The sequence below is a fragment of the Zonotrichia leucophrys genome, chromosome 14 (assembly GCF_028769735.1).
Source record: "Zonotrichia leucophrys gambelii isolate GWCS_2022_RI chromosome 14, RI_Zleu_2.0, whole genome shotgun sequence".
NCBI classification, from domain to species: Eukaryota; Metazoa; Chordata; class Aves; order Passeriformes; family Passerellidae; genus Zonotrichia; species Zonotrichia leucophrys.
Genome location: NC_088184.1, coordinates 2,370,855 through 2,388,387, shown reverse-complemented (window position 1 = coordinate 2,388,387; position 17,533 = coordinate 2,370,855). Strand labels below are relative to the sequence as shown.

General features: G+C 46.4%; 1 protein-coding gene and 1 long non-coding RNA gene across 3 annotated transcripts in view; one reads left to right on the top strand and one right to left on the bottom strand.

Annotated features, from left to right (window-relative positions):
• Positions 1-12,544, bottom strand: part of ADCY9 (adenylate cyclase 9) — a 95,887-nt gene extending 83,343 nt beyond the window's left edge. For both annotated transcript variants that reach the window (XM_064726417.1, XM_064726418.1), the window contains exon 1: positions 10,316-12,544. In XM_064726417.1, the coding sequence (XP_064582487.1) occupies positions 10,316-12,014 (1,699 nt within the window). In that variant the 5' untranslated portion in view covers positions 12,015-12,544. The remainder of the gene's footprint in view (positions 1-10,315) is intronic.
• A 54-nt stretch (positions 12,545-12,598) lies between these two features.
• On the top strand, positions 12,599-16,134 carry LOC135454260 (uncharacterized). The gene is made up of 4 exons (XR_010442050.1): positions 12,599-13,107; positions 13,209-13,388; positions 14,350-14,437; positions 15,262-16,134. It is a non-coding gene; the product is annotated as an uncharacterized LOC135454260 (long non-coding RNA).
• The last annotated feature ends 1,399 nt before the right edge of the window (positions 16,135-17,533 follow it).

Sequence of the window (17,533 nt, the reverse complement as noted above, 5' to 3'; positions counted from 1 at the left end):
GCCATGGCAGGGACACCTCCCACTGTCCCAGGCTGCTCCCAGCCCTGCCCAGCCTGGCCTTGGGCACTGCCAGGGATCCAGGGTGGGCACCCTGTGCCAGGGCCTGCCCACCCTCCCAGGGAACAATTCCCAATTCCCAAGATCCCATCCATCCCTGCCCTCCAGCAATAGGAATCCACTCCCCTTGTCCTGCCCCTCCAGACCCTTGTAAATAATCTCTTCATGTTTCTTGTCAGCTCCCTTCAGGTACTGGAAAACCACCAGGTCACCCAAAGCCTTCTCTTCTCAGGCTGCACATTCCCCATTCCCTCAGCATTTCCTCACAGGAGAGGTGCTCCATCTCTCTAATCAACTCAGTGGCCTCCTCTGGACCCACTCCAAATAAAAGCCAAGTTTTAAAATCTGGAAATAGATGGGAAAAGCTGGAAAAGCCTTGGACCAAAGCCTGGTTATCTGCTGGTGCACAGCCACAGTGTGTGACACCACAGGGTCCCCATCCCTGCCCTGGAAGCCTGTGGCCACTTCTTCTCTGAGCACAAACTGAGCTCAGACCTGCTGGAAACAGCTCTTCCCAAGCATCATGCTGTCTAAACAAAGGAAATTTGGAGCTGATGTTGTACCTGGTCTCTTTGCAAATAATGCCCTTATAGAGGAACATTTCCTCATGACATCCTGCCTGTAGCACCACTCCTGTCAGGCCCTGAGCAATTGCAGGAGATTTATCTGCTGCTCGCCCGTCCAAGTCGGTCAGAGGTTACAGACACTCAGTACCTACAGGACACACTTCAAATGGCCACTAAACACCACTTCAAGAAGCAAAGATTTGATTGCAAGAACTACTGGAAACACCTACGAAAAAGCTTCCCAGGGAGATCTTCTGAAAACAGCACAACCAAAAATTAACTTCTGCTCTATCTCTCAGGCACGTGCATCTGAGTCAAACAGCAAAGCTGCACATTTAAACACTGAAAATATCCCATTTCTGACTCAAACACCCTCATTTATCTAATGAACTTAGAGAATTAAGCATCCAACATCAGAAGAAGTTTTCATACATTTCCTGTGGTCTGTGTCAATGTTTCATAGCATATTTTATTTCAATTATATACTTTACCTTTTTTTATGAGATGGGTGTTGCTGAGGGTTTTTAGTGGTTTTTTTAGCTTATTGAGCAGTTAAACACAGTCAAACTACAACAATTTTGTCCCTTCAAACATACAAATAATTGTTGATATCAATGGTATTGTTTAGTTAGTTTTGCTTTCCACTTTTCCCCCTCTGTTTTGAAGGCCTTCCCATCAAGGCCTAAAAATCAGTAACACTGGAAGGAAATTGAATCTTTACAAACAGAGCTGGATTTGGATGCTTTTGGGCTCTTTTCTGCCCAGCCCCTTTGTCCCCATTGCAGTGGCAGGAGCTGTCCTTTATGGAATCATGCACCCAGCAGGTTCTCTGGGAATTCCAGCCTGTGCAGATTTGAGTTAACTTCAGCTGAAGGAGGAAAAAAAAAAACCACCAAAAGGAAGCAAATTTCTCTTTCATGAGCAGATGATCAAGATGTTACTTTTCCTTTGTTTGCATGTTCCCATACACATTAAGCAGGCAGGCAGAAGGAAAGCTCCCATCACCAAGCTCTAGTGGACTTTATTCAGCCAGTTCTTCTGGACTGTGCCAATTTTGGAGATTTTAGAAGTAATGCTATTTTATGACAGCAACGTGATTTCTAAATTTATCAAGTCAAGTTGAAGGCAACAGTTTTATACGTGCAACAAGAGGAACATTAAGTGCTATCAGTGAAATAAAGACTTGCAATATAATCGTTATTTACATGGTTTGCCAAGAATTCCCACAGTAAGTTACTGTAGCAAATACAAACTCAAAAAATTTACAAGCAGTTGAGAGGGAGATTTTGATCCTGAGGGATGTTAGCTGAAGAAATACATCTAGAACATGTTGTTCCTCCACAAAGAAATTTCAGAACCATGAAAAAATACCAATCCCTCAAAGCAGGCTTAGTGCTCAAGGTTAAAACATTTGGGGGGCCAAATGAAAGAGATTATTAATTTGGTGGAAACAATTTGGCTTGAAAAGGCAGTAAAGATTTCTGGGGTAGTTCAATACTGAGAAATGCCTTCCCTGAACCACCTCAGCAGCCAAATCTGTGCTGCTGCCTAAGACAGAAGCCGTGCCCAAACACGACCTCTGAGGAAAGAACCAGCTGTAATTCCATGGTACATCCCCAATTTAGGCTTCTCTTCCAACTGCCACTTTATATTTTCACAAATTATTACTTGGAAGCAAGCAGCTACACTTTCAAACCCTGCATGGCTCCTCTTTAAATTGAGTTCCAACAATTCCCTCCAAACCTATGAAAGAGCCATCACAATAATGCAAACTTATATAACAGAACCTGTTAAAATGTGTTAATGAGACTATATTGACTAGCTGGCTTCTCTGCAAAAGCAACTCCCACTGGAAGTTAAAAATTTAAAGGCTAGGAATTTATTTTTCTTCCTTTCTTTTCAAAGGACAGAAATGAGATTGAGAATCATCTAAAAATAGCAGAGAATTTTCAAGTGTCAGCTGTAACGGAAAGAGGAATGGCTGTCTCTCCTTACAGAGCCAGGATGGATGGAGGGAGCTTGTGATCCAGGATCAAGACAGAGAGCTTACACACAAACTGTAGATGGTAAGGAATAATTCTAATTTCCTCATTTTAATAATATTCCAGGACAATCTACAGCAAATTGAAATCCAGTGATATTGTACTTTAAAACTGTTGAATGTAAATTCTTATATTCTTTGCCAACCAGCAGAAGTGAAGTACATATTGTGAAATAACTGCAAGAAGAGTTTTAAACAACCCATTCAAATAATGCATCCTCCTCATGACAGAAGATGAATATAAATTATATGTCTTTGACTTTGTTTTGTCTTTTCCATCAATCTTTTTCCCCCAAAAGCACCGTGTCAAGGCTTTCATTTAAAAACGGCGATCTCTCGCATTTCAACAGAGATTTGAAGATTTTCTCTCAAGATTTTCTGATGTAAACAGGAGAAGAAAACTCAGATTTGAATTGGTAGGGTACCTGTGTGCATCATGCACCCAGATTTGGGGTAGCCAAAGGCAGAAATAGAGGTCAAAGACTGCAGATGATCAAGGATGCAGCAGAAGCCACCGTGTCCCTCCAGCATCCCAGGACCTGAGATTTCTGGAATGAAGCTCCACTGTGGCCATGCTCACTTCAGTAAATGTTGTAAATGTTTTAAGGTCTGTTCAAACTGTTCCTTCACCCCACAGTGTTGAGGGCTAAAGGGTTTAAACAGGCAGAGCTGCAGCACCTGACAAGCAGACCCTCAGTATTGCATTGACTTATTGATTAATTAGTGTCAGGACATGAGAAATTGAAACAAGAGATCATGTTGTTAAATAAAGTGTATGGTTAGGCTCCATCCCCTTCAAAGTGAAGAACCTTACACAAATTCTAACAATGTTTATAAATGATTTTTCGCTGCATCCAGCAAATTAGCCTGAAAACCAGTTATCAAAACTCAAAGCCTCAAATGCCAACATCCACGTTTCCCTTAGATAATAAAAGCAGCTGAAGTGTATTTTTAATGGAGAGATTTTTCTACTTGGTTTTGCACAAATAAAACTATGAGCAACTCAAAAAAAATCTTCCTCAAAATGTGGAGAAATTGTGACCTTCCTGTCCAGGTCTGGCAGTACCTGCACACAAACTCAGGCTTACTTAGAGAAAAAGTTCTGTCATTTCATCAAGGCATATTTGGAAAGCTCAGTATTCACTAGGTTTTCCTAGTGAGTTCTTTCTTTTGTTTAGAGCTGTGAAAGACATTTTCACAGAGTGAAGACTTGACAAGAACCAGGTTGAGCAACTACAGTCACTATTTACCTCCTTTTCTTTATGCTATTACATGGTAAAATTACAGATCATGTCAAAATGTTAAATCAATGTAGAATTTGCTTCTCCCTGGCAATATGCCTTTGTGCAAATTACCTCTAATTATTATTCTTTATCTGTCACTGAATACTTTCTATTTTTGAAATACAGGAGTGAAGTCAACCTGTGTATGATATTTTATTTTCACTGTCACACATAAAATCATGAACCTCACAACATGAGGTTCACTACTTTATGTCACACAAAATCATGACCCTCGCTACCTCAACAACAGTTAATAGGTCAGATTATGTAAAACTGATAAACTGACTGGTCACTACAATTTTCTATCATGATCAGCACTCAAAATTCTGTTTGTGGGAAAGCAGAAATATATACACATGCTTACCTAATTACCACTTTTTTAAAAAATGGACATTTGTTCTGTCTACTTTGGCCTGATTATCAGATCAGTATCAGAACACATGAAATCCAGAATCAGTGTGTCACGAGCAAGTTCAATAAATATAAAAAGCTTGTATCTAAAGACTTTTGTAGAACACAATGAAACCAGAAATTGAACAGAAAGCCCTGCACAGCAGCTGGCAAGACACAAGACAAGCACCTTAACCCCCTCATTGACTCCAAAACCCTCACTTGTTAAGGACTAAAGCTGCCCTTAGCCCCAGAGCAAAGCTGAACCTGCAGAGCTCTCTGCAGAGCCATCCTGCTGGCACAAGCACAAGCCTTCTAGATTTACACTGTGCCCAGCAGGCTGGCCTCAGAAAGCCAAGGAAAACTTTCATTTGATCTTTCATCTACCTCTGAACTTCCAGAAGCACATGACAGCTACAGGTTCTCTCTGCACAGTGCTGGTAAAGGCCAGGGAGTCAGGGCAGGCAGGGCAGACTCCAGGGCTTGTTTTAAGGTCTCTCCTGACTGGCTGCAGAGGGGAGGAAAAAAAATTCAATTATTTCTCTTCATAACTTCACCCAAGATTTTGTCTTTCAGGAACACCCCTGCCATGTTGCCTGCAGCCCAAACATGAAGCAGCAGTGGGGTATCAAGTCACCAAGTAGAGCTGCAGGCCAGGGGAAAAGCCAGGAAAAAGAGGGGAGGAAGGGAAGAAAAATTTAATTATTTGTCTCTTCATAACCTGACCTAAGATTTTTGTTTTTCAGGAACACCCATGCTGTGTGTGAAGCAGCAAACATGAAGCAGCAGTGGAGTATCAAGTCACCAAGCAGAGCTGCAGCCCATGTGCCATGGGAGATCACAGGCTGCCACCCTGAAAAGAGCCAGGCTATTTATTCATGGACTAAAAGGTTTCACCATGGAGCAGGCTGGGCTCAAAAGGCCAAGGAAAACTTTCATTTGATCTTTCATCCACCTCTGAACTTCCAGAAGCACATGACAGCTACAGGTTCTCTCTGAGCCCAGTGCTGGTAAAGGGCAGGGAGTCAGGGCAGACTCCAGTGCTTGTCAGGGCTGCTCTCCCCTGAGCAGCTGCAGAGGGGAGGAAAAAAAATTCAATTATTTCTCTTCATAACTGACCAAGATTTTTGTCTTTCAGGAACACCCCTGCCATGTTCCCTGCAGCCCAAACATGAAGCAGCAGTGGGGTATCAAGTCACCAAGCAGAGCTGCAGCCCATGTGCCATGGGAGAAGCATCCCCTGGCTCACAGGCTGCCACCCTGAAAAGAGCCAGGCTATTTATTCATGGACTAAAAGGTTTCACCATTGAGCAGGCTGGGCTCAAAAGGCCAAGGAAAACTTTCATTTGATCTTTCATCCACCTCTGAACTTCCAGAAGCACATGACAGCTACAGGTTCTCTCTGCACAGTGCTGGTAAAGGGCAGGGAGTCAGGGCAGACTTGTGCTTGTCAGGGCTGCTCTCCCCTGAGCAGCTGCAGAGGGGAGGAAGGGAAGAAAAATTCAATAATTTCTCTTCATAACCTGACCCAACACCCATGTCCTGCTCCCTGCAAGCCAAACATGAAGCAGCATTGAGGTATCAAGTCACCAAGCAGAGCTGCAGCCCATGTGCCAGGGGAGAAGCTCACAGGCTGCCACCCTGAAAAGAGCCAGGCTATTTATTCATGGACTAAAAAAGGTTTCACCACTGAGCAAAATGGTGATTTTTATAACCAATTTACTTATTACTAAAGAAACATTTAAAATTATTAGTAAATATTAAAAGAAACACAGAGAGCAGTGAAAGCAGCACATCAGCTGGAGATCTTTGAAAAGCTTTTTCAGGAACTGCTGGCCACAGTGACCTGGTGAGTGCTCCTGCAGTGAGTGCAGTGAAAGCCACCCTTCCCTGTGCCACCAGCCCTGCCTCAGCCAGGTGACACAGAGCACAACAATCCCTCAGCACTTTCTCCATGATGAAATAAGGGATCAAATCAGAGAGAAAAGCATGGTTGTATTATCAAGAGCTTCTAACAGGAATACAGCAATAAAGGCACTCCTTGAGGCAAACTTAACAAGGAGATGTCTGGCTGCAGAAAGTTTGGGAATTATTTTGGGTATCAGTGCACACAGAGAGGCCCCAAATGAAATCTTGGTTCTGCTGTGCTATGCCCTATAAACACAGAGAAAGCATTCTTGCCCCAACATGCTTATTTTGAGCACTCAAAAAACAAGATGCCAGTGACCCTGATATTTCTGGAAGAGTTGCTGGCTGGTAAATAGCAATATTGTGACCTCCCAAGCAACAAGAAAGAGAAATGCAAACAACCAAGAAGAACAGAGCAAAACAAAAATATTTCCATAAGCAGAAGTTTTTCTATCCCAAGAGATCTCTGCCTCCAGAGCTCAAAAGGGACACATTAACCTGTGTTATGTGACTCTCAGTATCTCATAATCCTCAATAAATTTATTTGCTAGGAAGCTCTGCAAGAAAACAGACAAAGTGAATTATCTCAAATCTACAGGAAAGTTAGTATGGAAGATATAATTGAACTGATGGCTGGGGTTTATCTGTGGATCTCAAAAATTCACTGTAAAACTCTCCTGCACTCCCTTCACATCCAAGGGGATCAGGTACTGTGAAAACAGGGATCTAAGGAATCTTACAACAGAGCAGTCAGAAATAGGCAAAATTTTTTTACAAGGCATCACTGGTAAGCTCTCCTTGTTGGTTTCTTCTAGACACCATCTATTTCATTCCAAAGTCAGAAACTGCAGGGAACACACCAGGGCCTCCCTGCTTGCACTAAGGAGCCAAGGAAGCAAAGGAGGAAGAAAAGATATTCCCATCCTAAGGTTCCAGAAAGAAATTGAGTTTTGCCTCCTCTCCAAAACCAGGAAGAGCAGCACTAGGACAACTCGGAGCACATGAAGCTGAGTATTTCCAAGGGAATGGGGAGCAGGGTTTTGAAGCAGTTTGCCCAAGTGACTCCCCCACACCCTGGAGAGCTGTACCTGGATTCCTGGGGAGTGAACCCAGCCAAAGGAGCAGCCCCACGTGCTCCAGCCACAGAGGGGTTTTTGTTCCAAGAGCTGCTCCAGGAGCAGTGTTAGGTGCAAGTCCTGAAGTGTGCAGGACGTGGACATGGTGTGCTCAGCACCTCCTCCTTCTGCTCTTTGAAGAGTTTACTTGCTCCTGTTGACTCAGCCTCAAAGACAGCTACGGCTGCTGCAGCTCAGACAATTAAGAGATAATACACTAGACATACAGCATCAAAAATAGGATATAATTAAGATATCAAAGGTTGAAAGGAAGCTGAGAATTGAAGTACTGGTAGGGAAACAAAGCTTATGTGTGCTATCTGTACAGCACTTTTATACTTGAAGAGAGTACAGGGTATGAGATAATTAAACAACCACTACAAACTTCCTCTTCTCTATTGCTACTATCAACAGATTTTCAGGGAAAACAGCAAAGCAAAGCTTCCTAACAGCACCTCCGTTCACAGAACTGAGCAGGTGCTTGGCAGAGATCAATTAATTAAGAGGTGAAATCTCAGTTTTCCTTATTAAATCTCAGAGCCGCTCCCTAACAAAACCCTCCCCTGCAGCAGATCCTACACACCAGCCCCTGGCACTGCTGTCTGATGGCTTTTTATCATTGCCTTTGATGTGTTTTTTGCCCTGATGGCATTTACCTACAAGCTGAGTAATCTGGCTGCAGAACAAAGTTCTGAGGAAACAGGAAAAATGGGCAGCTCTGAAGCACCCACTAACTACCACAGCACATCCCCTGAGGGTCTGGGCAGGGAGGGAACAGAGTTAGGTGTGCTACAAACCTGTGGCTAAGGGCAAAGTCATGGCAAGGAAACACACACAGCCTCTGATTTCTATAACTGCATAAGACATTGGTAAGAAATGGCAGCTGATTACAGCTCTACAAAAAAAAAAAATACAGAAGGGAAATGGGGAAAAAGCAAAGCCCAACCCATATTCCTTGTTAAAGTAATTCTTACCACATGCTCCAGCTGCTTTCCTAGCTACATTTCAGGGTAAGAAGAGACCATGAAATGTCAGCTCACAAAGCAAATCTCATCTTATCTAGACTGCGTGTCAGTTTGTCCATCTGTAGTACCCTGGCTGAAGCAGGAGCTGTGAAAGGCATTCAGAGCTGCAAAATCCAAACCTCTGTGCTGAGGAGGCAGAGCAGCCTGTGCCCTCTCGTGATAGATGGCAACCAAGGACAGAACAGAAGTCTGAGAAAGACCATGAAAAACCCACTGCTGGCATGTGGTATAATTGCTCTACACAATGCTCTTGTGATCTCCTAGAAAATATAAACAAATAAATAAGAATATTTAGGAGCAGTACCATCAGTCTCCACAGCTAAGTTCATGTCAGTTTGGGATTAATATTGAGAACAGTAATAAATGCAGCAAAAATATTGAATTTTTTATTTGTAGCTACAACACAGCCTTCACACTGCATTTGGCTGTAAAGGTACACGGAAGGGGGAAATATCACAGGGCTGTTTCTCTACAACCTGTTCAATCTATTTCCATTAGAACAGCGAAATTCATCTTAGAGTAACAACGAGGTTACATCTTATGCTGTTTTCTTGAAAGCACACTCCCACTGAAATCCATCAGTGTCAACACTTCCCAAAGAAATTCACTGAATCGGTATTTTTAGAAGCTCAGCAGAAAGCCCAAGCCCAGGGCCACACATCTGCTTCAGCCCCGTGGCTCGCAGGCAGCAATGGCAGAGGCGATGTCGCTGCTGCCTGGGAGGCTCCTGCTGCAGCCCCGCCGCCCTATGCAGGCAGACAGCTCGCTCACCAAAAATAAGTTTTTGTGTCACATCAAAACAAGCACCTGCCAGGGGCAAGCAGCTGCCACTGCCACCACTGCTCTGCAGTGCTGTCCCCACGTCCTTACTCACTGACCTTTCCGGCCTCCTTTTGTGTTTGTTGCCACAAATATCTCTTTCCTCCATCACTATGCCAGTTTATGACTCCTTAGGGTTCTTCCACTCAGTTTTCCAGGTTACTTCATCAAAACGGGTGCTTTTATAAGCAGAACAAATAAACTCACAGGCCATACCAGGGTTCGTTACATATTCCTCTCCCATTTAGATCCATCTGCTCCCCACCTTGGACTGGGAGCACTGCAGACAACAATCTCTCTGTGAGACAAAGGCAGGGCACTGGAGAGACACAGCTTTGACAAAAGAGACAATTAAATCCTCAGCTCATACAATCCTCCCGCACGCGCCTCTGAGTGCTGCTAGAAAGCAGCCGGGAGTTTCCCTTCAAAATGAACACTGCAGAAAAATGAAAATCAGACTTTTAACCAAAGGGAACCGAAGGATCCTTCATTTTCTTCTCCAAAAGGCAAATTTGCCATTTCATCCCCAGATCCCTTGAGCTGCAGAAATGAGAGCATCTGCCAGCTCACTGAGCCACCTGAGTAACTTTTTCCAGCCTAACTCCAAACTGCAACAACTTGCCATATCAAACTGCCAAATCTACAGTGCTCATTTCTTTCTGTGAATCCAGCTGTCATTTTTCCCAAATGCCTTCTCAGTCCCAACTCTCCTGATGCCAAAAAAACCTTTTCACAGATATACATAATTTTGCAAAACACATATGCTCTCTGTATGGCACACGAAGTCAATTAACAAGTTTACTTACAGAATTAAAGGATGACACACAACAGTAAAACAAAAACCTCTCGCAGACAGCAAACACATGAACCTTCTCCTCCCTGCAAGGCAACACTCTCAGAAGGAGCGCTGAGTTTCAAAGCCTACGTTGAGCACCACAGATGATCTCTCACGCTTATCTCCCTGGCATCTTTTATCCTGTAATTCCCCCGGTGTTTGTGATCGTCAGCACACCGAGATAAATGTAAAACGCGGTCAGCAAGCACAGAGCAGGCACTGGGGCAACTCTGTTACCTCACAGAAGAAAAACAAGCACAAAATAAAAGCACGTACCTTTTAACTGGTCGGCTACCACGCTCTGACCGACGCGCTCAACCACCTTGCCATCCTCCATTTCATAGCGATCATCCAAATATTTGGCAGTAGCTTCCGAAATATGGACCTTGCCGGCCACCCCAAGCTGCTCCATCAGATTGGCCAAATTGACATCGTTGGACCACACATCGAACTTGAACCTCCTCATGCCCAAGATGCCACACAGGACTGTCCCGGTGTGAACACCGACTCTCATGTTCACCATTTCTTTCTTCTCCTGGCAGAACTGCTCGATGGCTTTGATCATGCCCAAGCCCATCTCGATGCAGCAGTAGGCATGGTCTGCCCGGGGCTCAGGGCAGCCGGCCACGCAGTAGTAACAGTCTCCCAAAGTGCTGATCTTCTCACATTTAGTGTCCTCACACAGACGGTCAAAGCGTCCAAAGAGGTCATTCAGGAGTCCCACCAGGGCGTGGGCTGATTTGTTGGCGCTCATTTTCGTGAAGCCGACGATATCCGCGAACAAAATGCTCACTTGCTCGATCTGCTGCATTTTAAAGGGACGGAATATTATGGGGGTTTTCTGTATGGAGGGCTTCTTCTTCCTGTTTTTGGGGCTTGAGGTGGAATGACGTTTGATGGAGTTTTCACTTTCATCATCCCCCTGCTTCATTAAGTCATCGGCTATTATTCTTGGCATAACAGAATGAATCATCCTCTCTTTCAGGGCTTTTTCCACTTCTAAGTCTTTTCCGTGCATGATGGATTGCCCCACTTTCAGGAATGTGCTTCTTGATCTGACTTCGGACATGATAAATAAATGAATACCGATGGCGTGGATGCAGATGTGCAGGAAGGCTTTACTCAACAGCTCCCAGTAAACCGCACCAGCTCCCAGAGGTGTGAAACAGTTCTCATCACGGAAGTGATAACCAAAGGTCTCGAAGAGGACCGAGTACGACAGTCCCAGGAACAAGCTTAAATACAGGGGTAAGTGCATCACTGTGTAAAGCAACAAGAGCACTTCAATACACATAGAAAAACTGCCCACTTGAGAAAGACAAGTGTCCGTGGGATCTGCCGGGAGAGTCCGGTTGGACATGTCACCACTTCCTGAGACAGGCTTCAGAGCCTGGAACTGCGGAGCGAGGGTCAGAGCAAACACCAGGAGGGTGAGTGTCAGCGAAGTCCATACGTAATGGCGGGCATAAGTCTTAGTGAAAGTGAACACAAAAAAAGCTACACATACCAGAAGGAAGCACAGAGCCGGCACCATGAAAACAATCTGTTTCTCTCTCATGTGTATGCCGAAGTAGATGCCCCAGAGCAGACAGGCCACGCCAATGTAGAAGAGGGCATAGCGAAACCTGCGCTGCGTCTGCGGGAAGCATCTCTCCATGCAAGCCTCCTCCAGGTTGTTGGAGTCGAACTTGGGGTTCCACCACTTGGAAGAGGCCCTCTCGAAGAGCTGCGGCAGCTTCTTCTGCCGGCGGAGGCCGGAGCCAGTGCCGCCCGCTCCGCCGGCTCGGCGGGCGCCCCCCGACTCGCCCGAGCTGCAGCTGGAGGAGATGCTGTACTTGCAGTGCTTGGAAGAGGTGCAGCCCTGGTGCTGCTTGGGGTTGATTTTCACCGTCACGCTGTTGCTGTCCCCGCTGGAGTCGCAGCTCACCTCGGTGCTGTGGTGATGCAGCAGCTGCTGGTGCGGTGGGGAAGCCATGTTGTCAATTCCTCCTCAAGAGCCCGCGCCGGACTTGGGTCTCTGGGGTTGCCGAAGCCACCGGGCTCCTCGCAGAGTCGCCTCTAGTCTCCTCCGGTCCCCGCCGCGTAGGGGCGGCCGGGCAGCGCCGCGGCGATCGGCCGCTCGCCGGGCTCCGCACACTGCGCGCCGGGGCAGCCCCGCATAGTCCCCTCGCCTGGGCCGAGCCGGGCCGGGGCTGCCGCCGCCCGCCGCTGGCCCCGCTCCCCCGCAGCCCTCCCGAGGCGCGGGGCGGGCGGGCCGCTGGCTCAGCCCCGCGGGGGGGACGTCGGGCCCCCGCCGGGAGGGGACCGCTCCTCCATGTCGGCTGCAGCTGCCCGCCGCTTCCTCCCCGCACGGCCGCCGACGAGGGGCCGCCTCCCGCCCTCAGCCGCCCGCCCAGCCGGGACGGCAGCAGCAGCCGCTCTCCTCTGCTCCGCCCGCCCGCCCGTCTGAGGGGAGGAAGGGGAGCGCGGGGACGCGCTCAAGCGGCCGCCACCATCTTCCTCACGGCGCGGGGGGGGGTTCGGGGGGGCTGCGGGAGCGCGCCCCCGCTGGCCAATTGGGCGCGGCGGCGCGGCGGGAGCGCGCCCCCCCCTACACACAAACACACACTTCCCGCCTCAGTGCGAGGGTCGCGGGCAGGAGCGGGGACCGTCCCCTCAGAGAGGGACGGGTGTGATGTCGATGGCGCCCTCCGTGAAACAGGGACGGGACAGCGAAGGTGGCGAGAGCCAGGCGGCACCTTAGCGGGGACAGTCCGCGGGGCCGAGCGCCGGGGTTCCCGGGCTGCCCCCGCCACCGCCCTCCCCACCGGCTGACATTTGCCATGCGCAGACAACACGCACTTCACCAAACAATTCAGCCCGAGCCCCGCTGCAAACTCGCTGGGTTATTTTTCTCCTCGTTCTCCGCTTGTTTATGGCTGACGCTATCTCGCCTGCACCGCTCCCTCGGTTTCATTATCTCTTCTCGCAGATGGACCGTGGCTTTCCTTCTTCACAGGGCTTCTCTCTGCTGGTGCTAGAGCTCCCTCTCCTCTCCCCAGCTCTGCATCCCTCACTCTTGCTCACAGGTGATGTTCCCAAACTGGTCCCACCTCATCCCCCTCAGCTCCAGCCCCAGTTCTTCCTGCTGTGGCTTCTCCTTCCCTGAATCCCATTTACTTTATTCCAGGTGAGCCTTCTCCAGTGAAGCGCTTCACTCCAGCCTCCCTTCCTCCTGCAGTCCCTTCTCCTCTGAAGAACCCAGCATCCCGTGAAATAAAGCCAATGGCTCTAATGTAATAATAGTGACATTGTGGCCATGGGAGCAGGGCAGTGACCATCCCCTGTACTGGGCACCTCCAATCCCGGGGTGAGTTTTCGGCCCCTCAAGACAAGACAGACATTGAGGGGCTGGAGAGTGTTCTGGGAAGGGTCTGGAGCACCGGGAGGGGCTGAGGGAGCTGGGAAGGGGCTCAGCCTGGAGAAAAGGAGGCTCAGGGGGGACCTTGTGGCTCTGCACAGCTCCTGACAGGAGGGGACAGCCGGGTAAGGGTTGGGTTCTGCTCCCAGGGAACAGGGACAGGATGAAACAGGCTCAAGTTGTGCCAAGACCAGTTCAGATCAGATACTGGGAAAAATTCTTCACTGGAAAGGCAGTCAGACACTGGCACAAGGTGCCCATGGCAGTGGTGGGGTCACCATCCCTGGAAGTGCTCAAAAAACAAGTGGACATGGTACTTCACAATATGGTTTAGTGAGCACAGTAGTTTTGGGTCAAAGGGTGGACTCAATGGCCTTGGAGGCCTTTTCCAGCCATAATGGTCTATGACTCTCAGTACTCTTTTTCAAAAATAGTAATAGAAAATCTGTGGCCACACCATTACTGAAATTGAAACCTGCCCTATTTTCCATTTCCTTTGTAAAGATGTCCTGTAACCATGCTGTAACATATGTTCCTAGTGTTATTGTTTAGAAGAAATTTGTATTTCCTGACATGCTCAAATATCAAACTAATCTCCAAAAATTCCAGTTAATAGCAATAATTGTTCTGGTTTTGCTGTGACATAGTTGTCTCTTGAATTCCAGCTAATGGCTCAGCTGATCAATATTTTATAGGGAGTGCTGCTTACCATGCAGCTCTTACATAAACACTGTTGGGAAGAGAGAAATCCCTGAGCTGACAGAGCAGAAAGGCAGGATGGCCTCCTGGGCTTGGCTATTAATTGATAAAATTACTAAAACTTCTTTCCAGCCTTTTTATTGATTCATCTAAATATACTTTAAGTTACATTCTTACTTCATACAGGATGATAAATTTATTTAATCTACAGGATTAAAGAAGTGCAACAGTTTCCAAGGATTCAAAGGCGTGGTGGGAAGAGAAAAAAAGTTTTTTACCTCATTGGCAGAGAATTTAAGGTAAAACTACCAGTGTTTTTATTTTTTTCTTATGCAAACCTGTAAGATTTATGTTGGGTGATTTGAACTTAGAGATTTAAAAGGTACTGAAATTCCAGCATAGATTTTTTGGTCTTGTTCCCCTGGGCTCCATAAAGTGGTACTTTGTATGTTCTTAGAATAAACAGAATCACATCAAAGATACTGGCTACATCACAAGTTTTCACTGAGTCACCCACATGATGCCAAATTTTGTCTGGCTACTGGTCAGAGACAGCTTTTGATCTCCACTAATAAAATAGTTCCTCTTTCCCAGCTTTTGTTTATGGGTTTGAAGGAGGGAGATGGGATGGAAGGAGACATCTGACTTGTCAGACCCTCCTTTGGTAAGCTGCACATGGGGGTTTCAGGGTTGTGCAGAATCCTTGCTCCCCCAAGGAGCTCCCATTAAACTTTTAACCTGCAGGCTCCCATCCTGCTCCTCCACTTGATCCTTTGGGTGGAACAACCACCCAACACTCCCCACCTTCCCCTGTCCATGGAAACTCCCTGCATGTGCAGTCAAGGAACAGCTCTCTTCAATTTCATTAGCTCTGGCTGGGACAGATCTCATGCTGTCTCCTGAAACACTGAATTTTTAATTTCACTTTGCTTTTATTGTGTACATTTTTCTCTGTTGAATTCAAGTAGCAGATTAAATGCATGAAAGCAGAAAACCACAAACACCAGTGATGCTTGGATTCATTTTAAGTGTGACTGAGATTTGTTTTAGAGAACAAGAAGTGGTTTGAGGTTGTATTTGTTATTTCCTCACCACCACCACCTTCTGATTTGTTTTTATCCAGATGGGTGTAACAGCCAGTGTGTCCCTAAGGCAGCACCTGAGTGGGTCATGTCTGTCACATCCTTTAAGGAAGATGCTTCCTCTGGATCACTTTCTTAGCCAGCACAATGAGCCATGCTGGTAGAGCTGGGAGCCTCCATGCAGGCTGGATCCTGAGCCCTGGCTTCATTCTGGACTTGGTTGTGCTTCTTCCCTGTGGAGAACTCTGACCACCCTTCCAAAATACTCTGGGACTGCTTTCCTTTCTCAGAGGAAAATTAGTTAGAGGAAATATTTCACAGAGCAATAGCTGGGCAAATGCAAATCCTCCTCGCAGAGTTCTTTTAACTTCAAGCCACTAAATACACATTTAGTCTATGGAACTGTATTTACTTCCCCTCTCAGAGGAACAAGCTTTGTCAGCTGTAATGATGAGCTGTTGTTTGACATTCATAATATTGTACTTGACTGCTTATCTGATGGAGGCATGCAAAGCTATTTAGGGGCTTCTGAAATGTGACAGCCCACATGATGCTTTTTTAGACTTCACAAACCGCCTTCAGGAGGCAGGAGAACATGGCTGGCTGCAACAACAGCCTGCCTTAATGCCAGAGGGGCTGCTGGGGCTGGGGAGGAGGAATGGCCTTTGAAAGTTTGCAGCTTTTGTTGTGTGCAGTCAAAGGAAGAGCTTGCAGCCTGAACAGGCATCATGGATGCCATGGGTGAGGACTGTGGGGATTATTGATCCTGCCTGGAAACAGCACAAAGATGGAGGCAAGGATGTTAAAACATGTTTGGACCATCCACAGACAGAAGGGGGCTCAAGGGAGACAGCTCAGATGCCCCATGTCATGCTATTTTCTCTTAATAAACAGAAAGATCTCACTTTCTGACAAACTTCTGTGTCTTCATCCTTACTGACATGCAGAGCATTTATTGCATGCTTTATTTTGAATCCTGGAAGTCTCCAGGTGAAAGAACTCATTTAGGAAAACCAAAACTCAACAAATCTTCTGACTTCTTTTCACAGACTAACAGGTCAACCTTTACAAATATTGTGAAACACTGTTACTTCTTCATGGTTTTAAAAATTATAAAGTATCGCAATGTTCATTTCGTTATTCCATAGCAGAAGAGCACAAGAGTTGCCTTTGACATCTGTTCCATATGAAGCCACAGAAGCTGAGTAAATGGGTGGGGCATTCTCACCTCCTTGCAGAGCCCAGGTTGGTTTTGTGTTCTCTATTTTCATCCTTCTGAAATTGCTGTTCAATTTATTCATATCACTGAGAGGATTTCATATCCCAGATGAGATGCACAGATTAAATAAGCAAGTAAGCAGTAGAAGATCTTTTTATGTGACTCAAGAGAGAGGATGAATCCCAGTCTGGATGAGTGGAAATCTCTGGCTCCTCTGGGACCAGGATTTTACTTGCAGTCTTTATGGTTGTCTCACTGGAGTGGACTTTCTGCCAAAAGCAGTGCAGAAAATTCCACTTATCTGACAAAATGTCTGCCACCAGGAGGTGGCTTCACTCAAATACACATTTCTTTAAGATGAAGACAAACTTAAATATATTGCTCATTTCATTCATAACCAGAAGTTCTCCTCACTTGCCCAGCTGCTGAATCAGCTTGGGTACCTCAGCCTTGAGTCAGCACAGCCCAAAATAGAAACTTGCTCCATTTCCGAAGAGAGGAAGTGCCACTGTTGTCTGCAAATACAGCCACATCTGACATGCTTTTATAGCTACAAACACTCAGGGCAGGGACTTCCATGGCACTCTGCTGCTTAAAAAAAAAAAAAAAAGGGGGAAGTAAAAAGGCACTTTCTTATTCAAAATAGGAGTGTTATGGTTGCTGTGAGTGGAACTGTGGGGATGTGGGAGCCCCAAGGAATAAAGAGCAAGAGAAGGACTTTACAAGTGGCAGTCATTGATGTCACCTAGACCAGACCAGCATCAAGCTCCCACTCCACCTGCTTGCAGTTTCTCAGGACATGCTCAGGAATTAGGCAGACAACAAACAGGCTATAACCAAACTGAAGCAGAGTCTTAAGCCATTAGGAAATAATGGCAAGAAGCTCTAAAACACTGACTGGAGATCAGCTACCAGCATTCCCAAGGTAGAGCTGAGTCAGTCCTGCTGCCATGAGGTAACTCCACTTTATAGCACAGCATAAAACAGCAAAAAACCTGGGGAAATGACCAAGAGCTGCAGTCAAATAGTGGGAAGTGACACTAAAGTCATCAGCAGGACTTAATGAGTAGGTGGAAGGCAGTGAAAAGGCACAT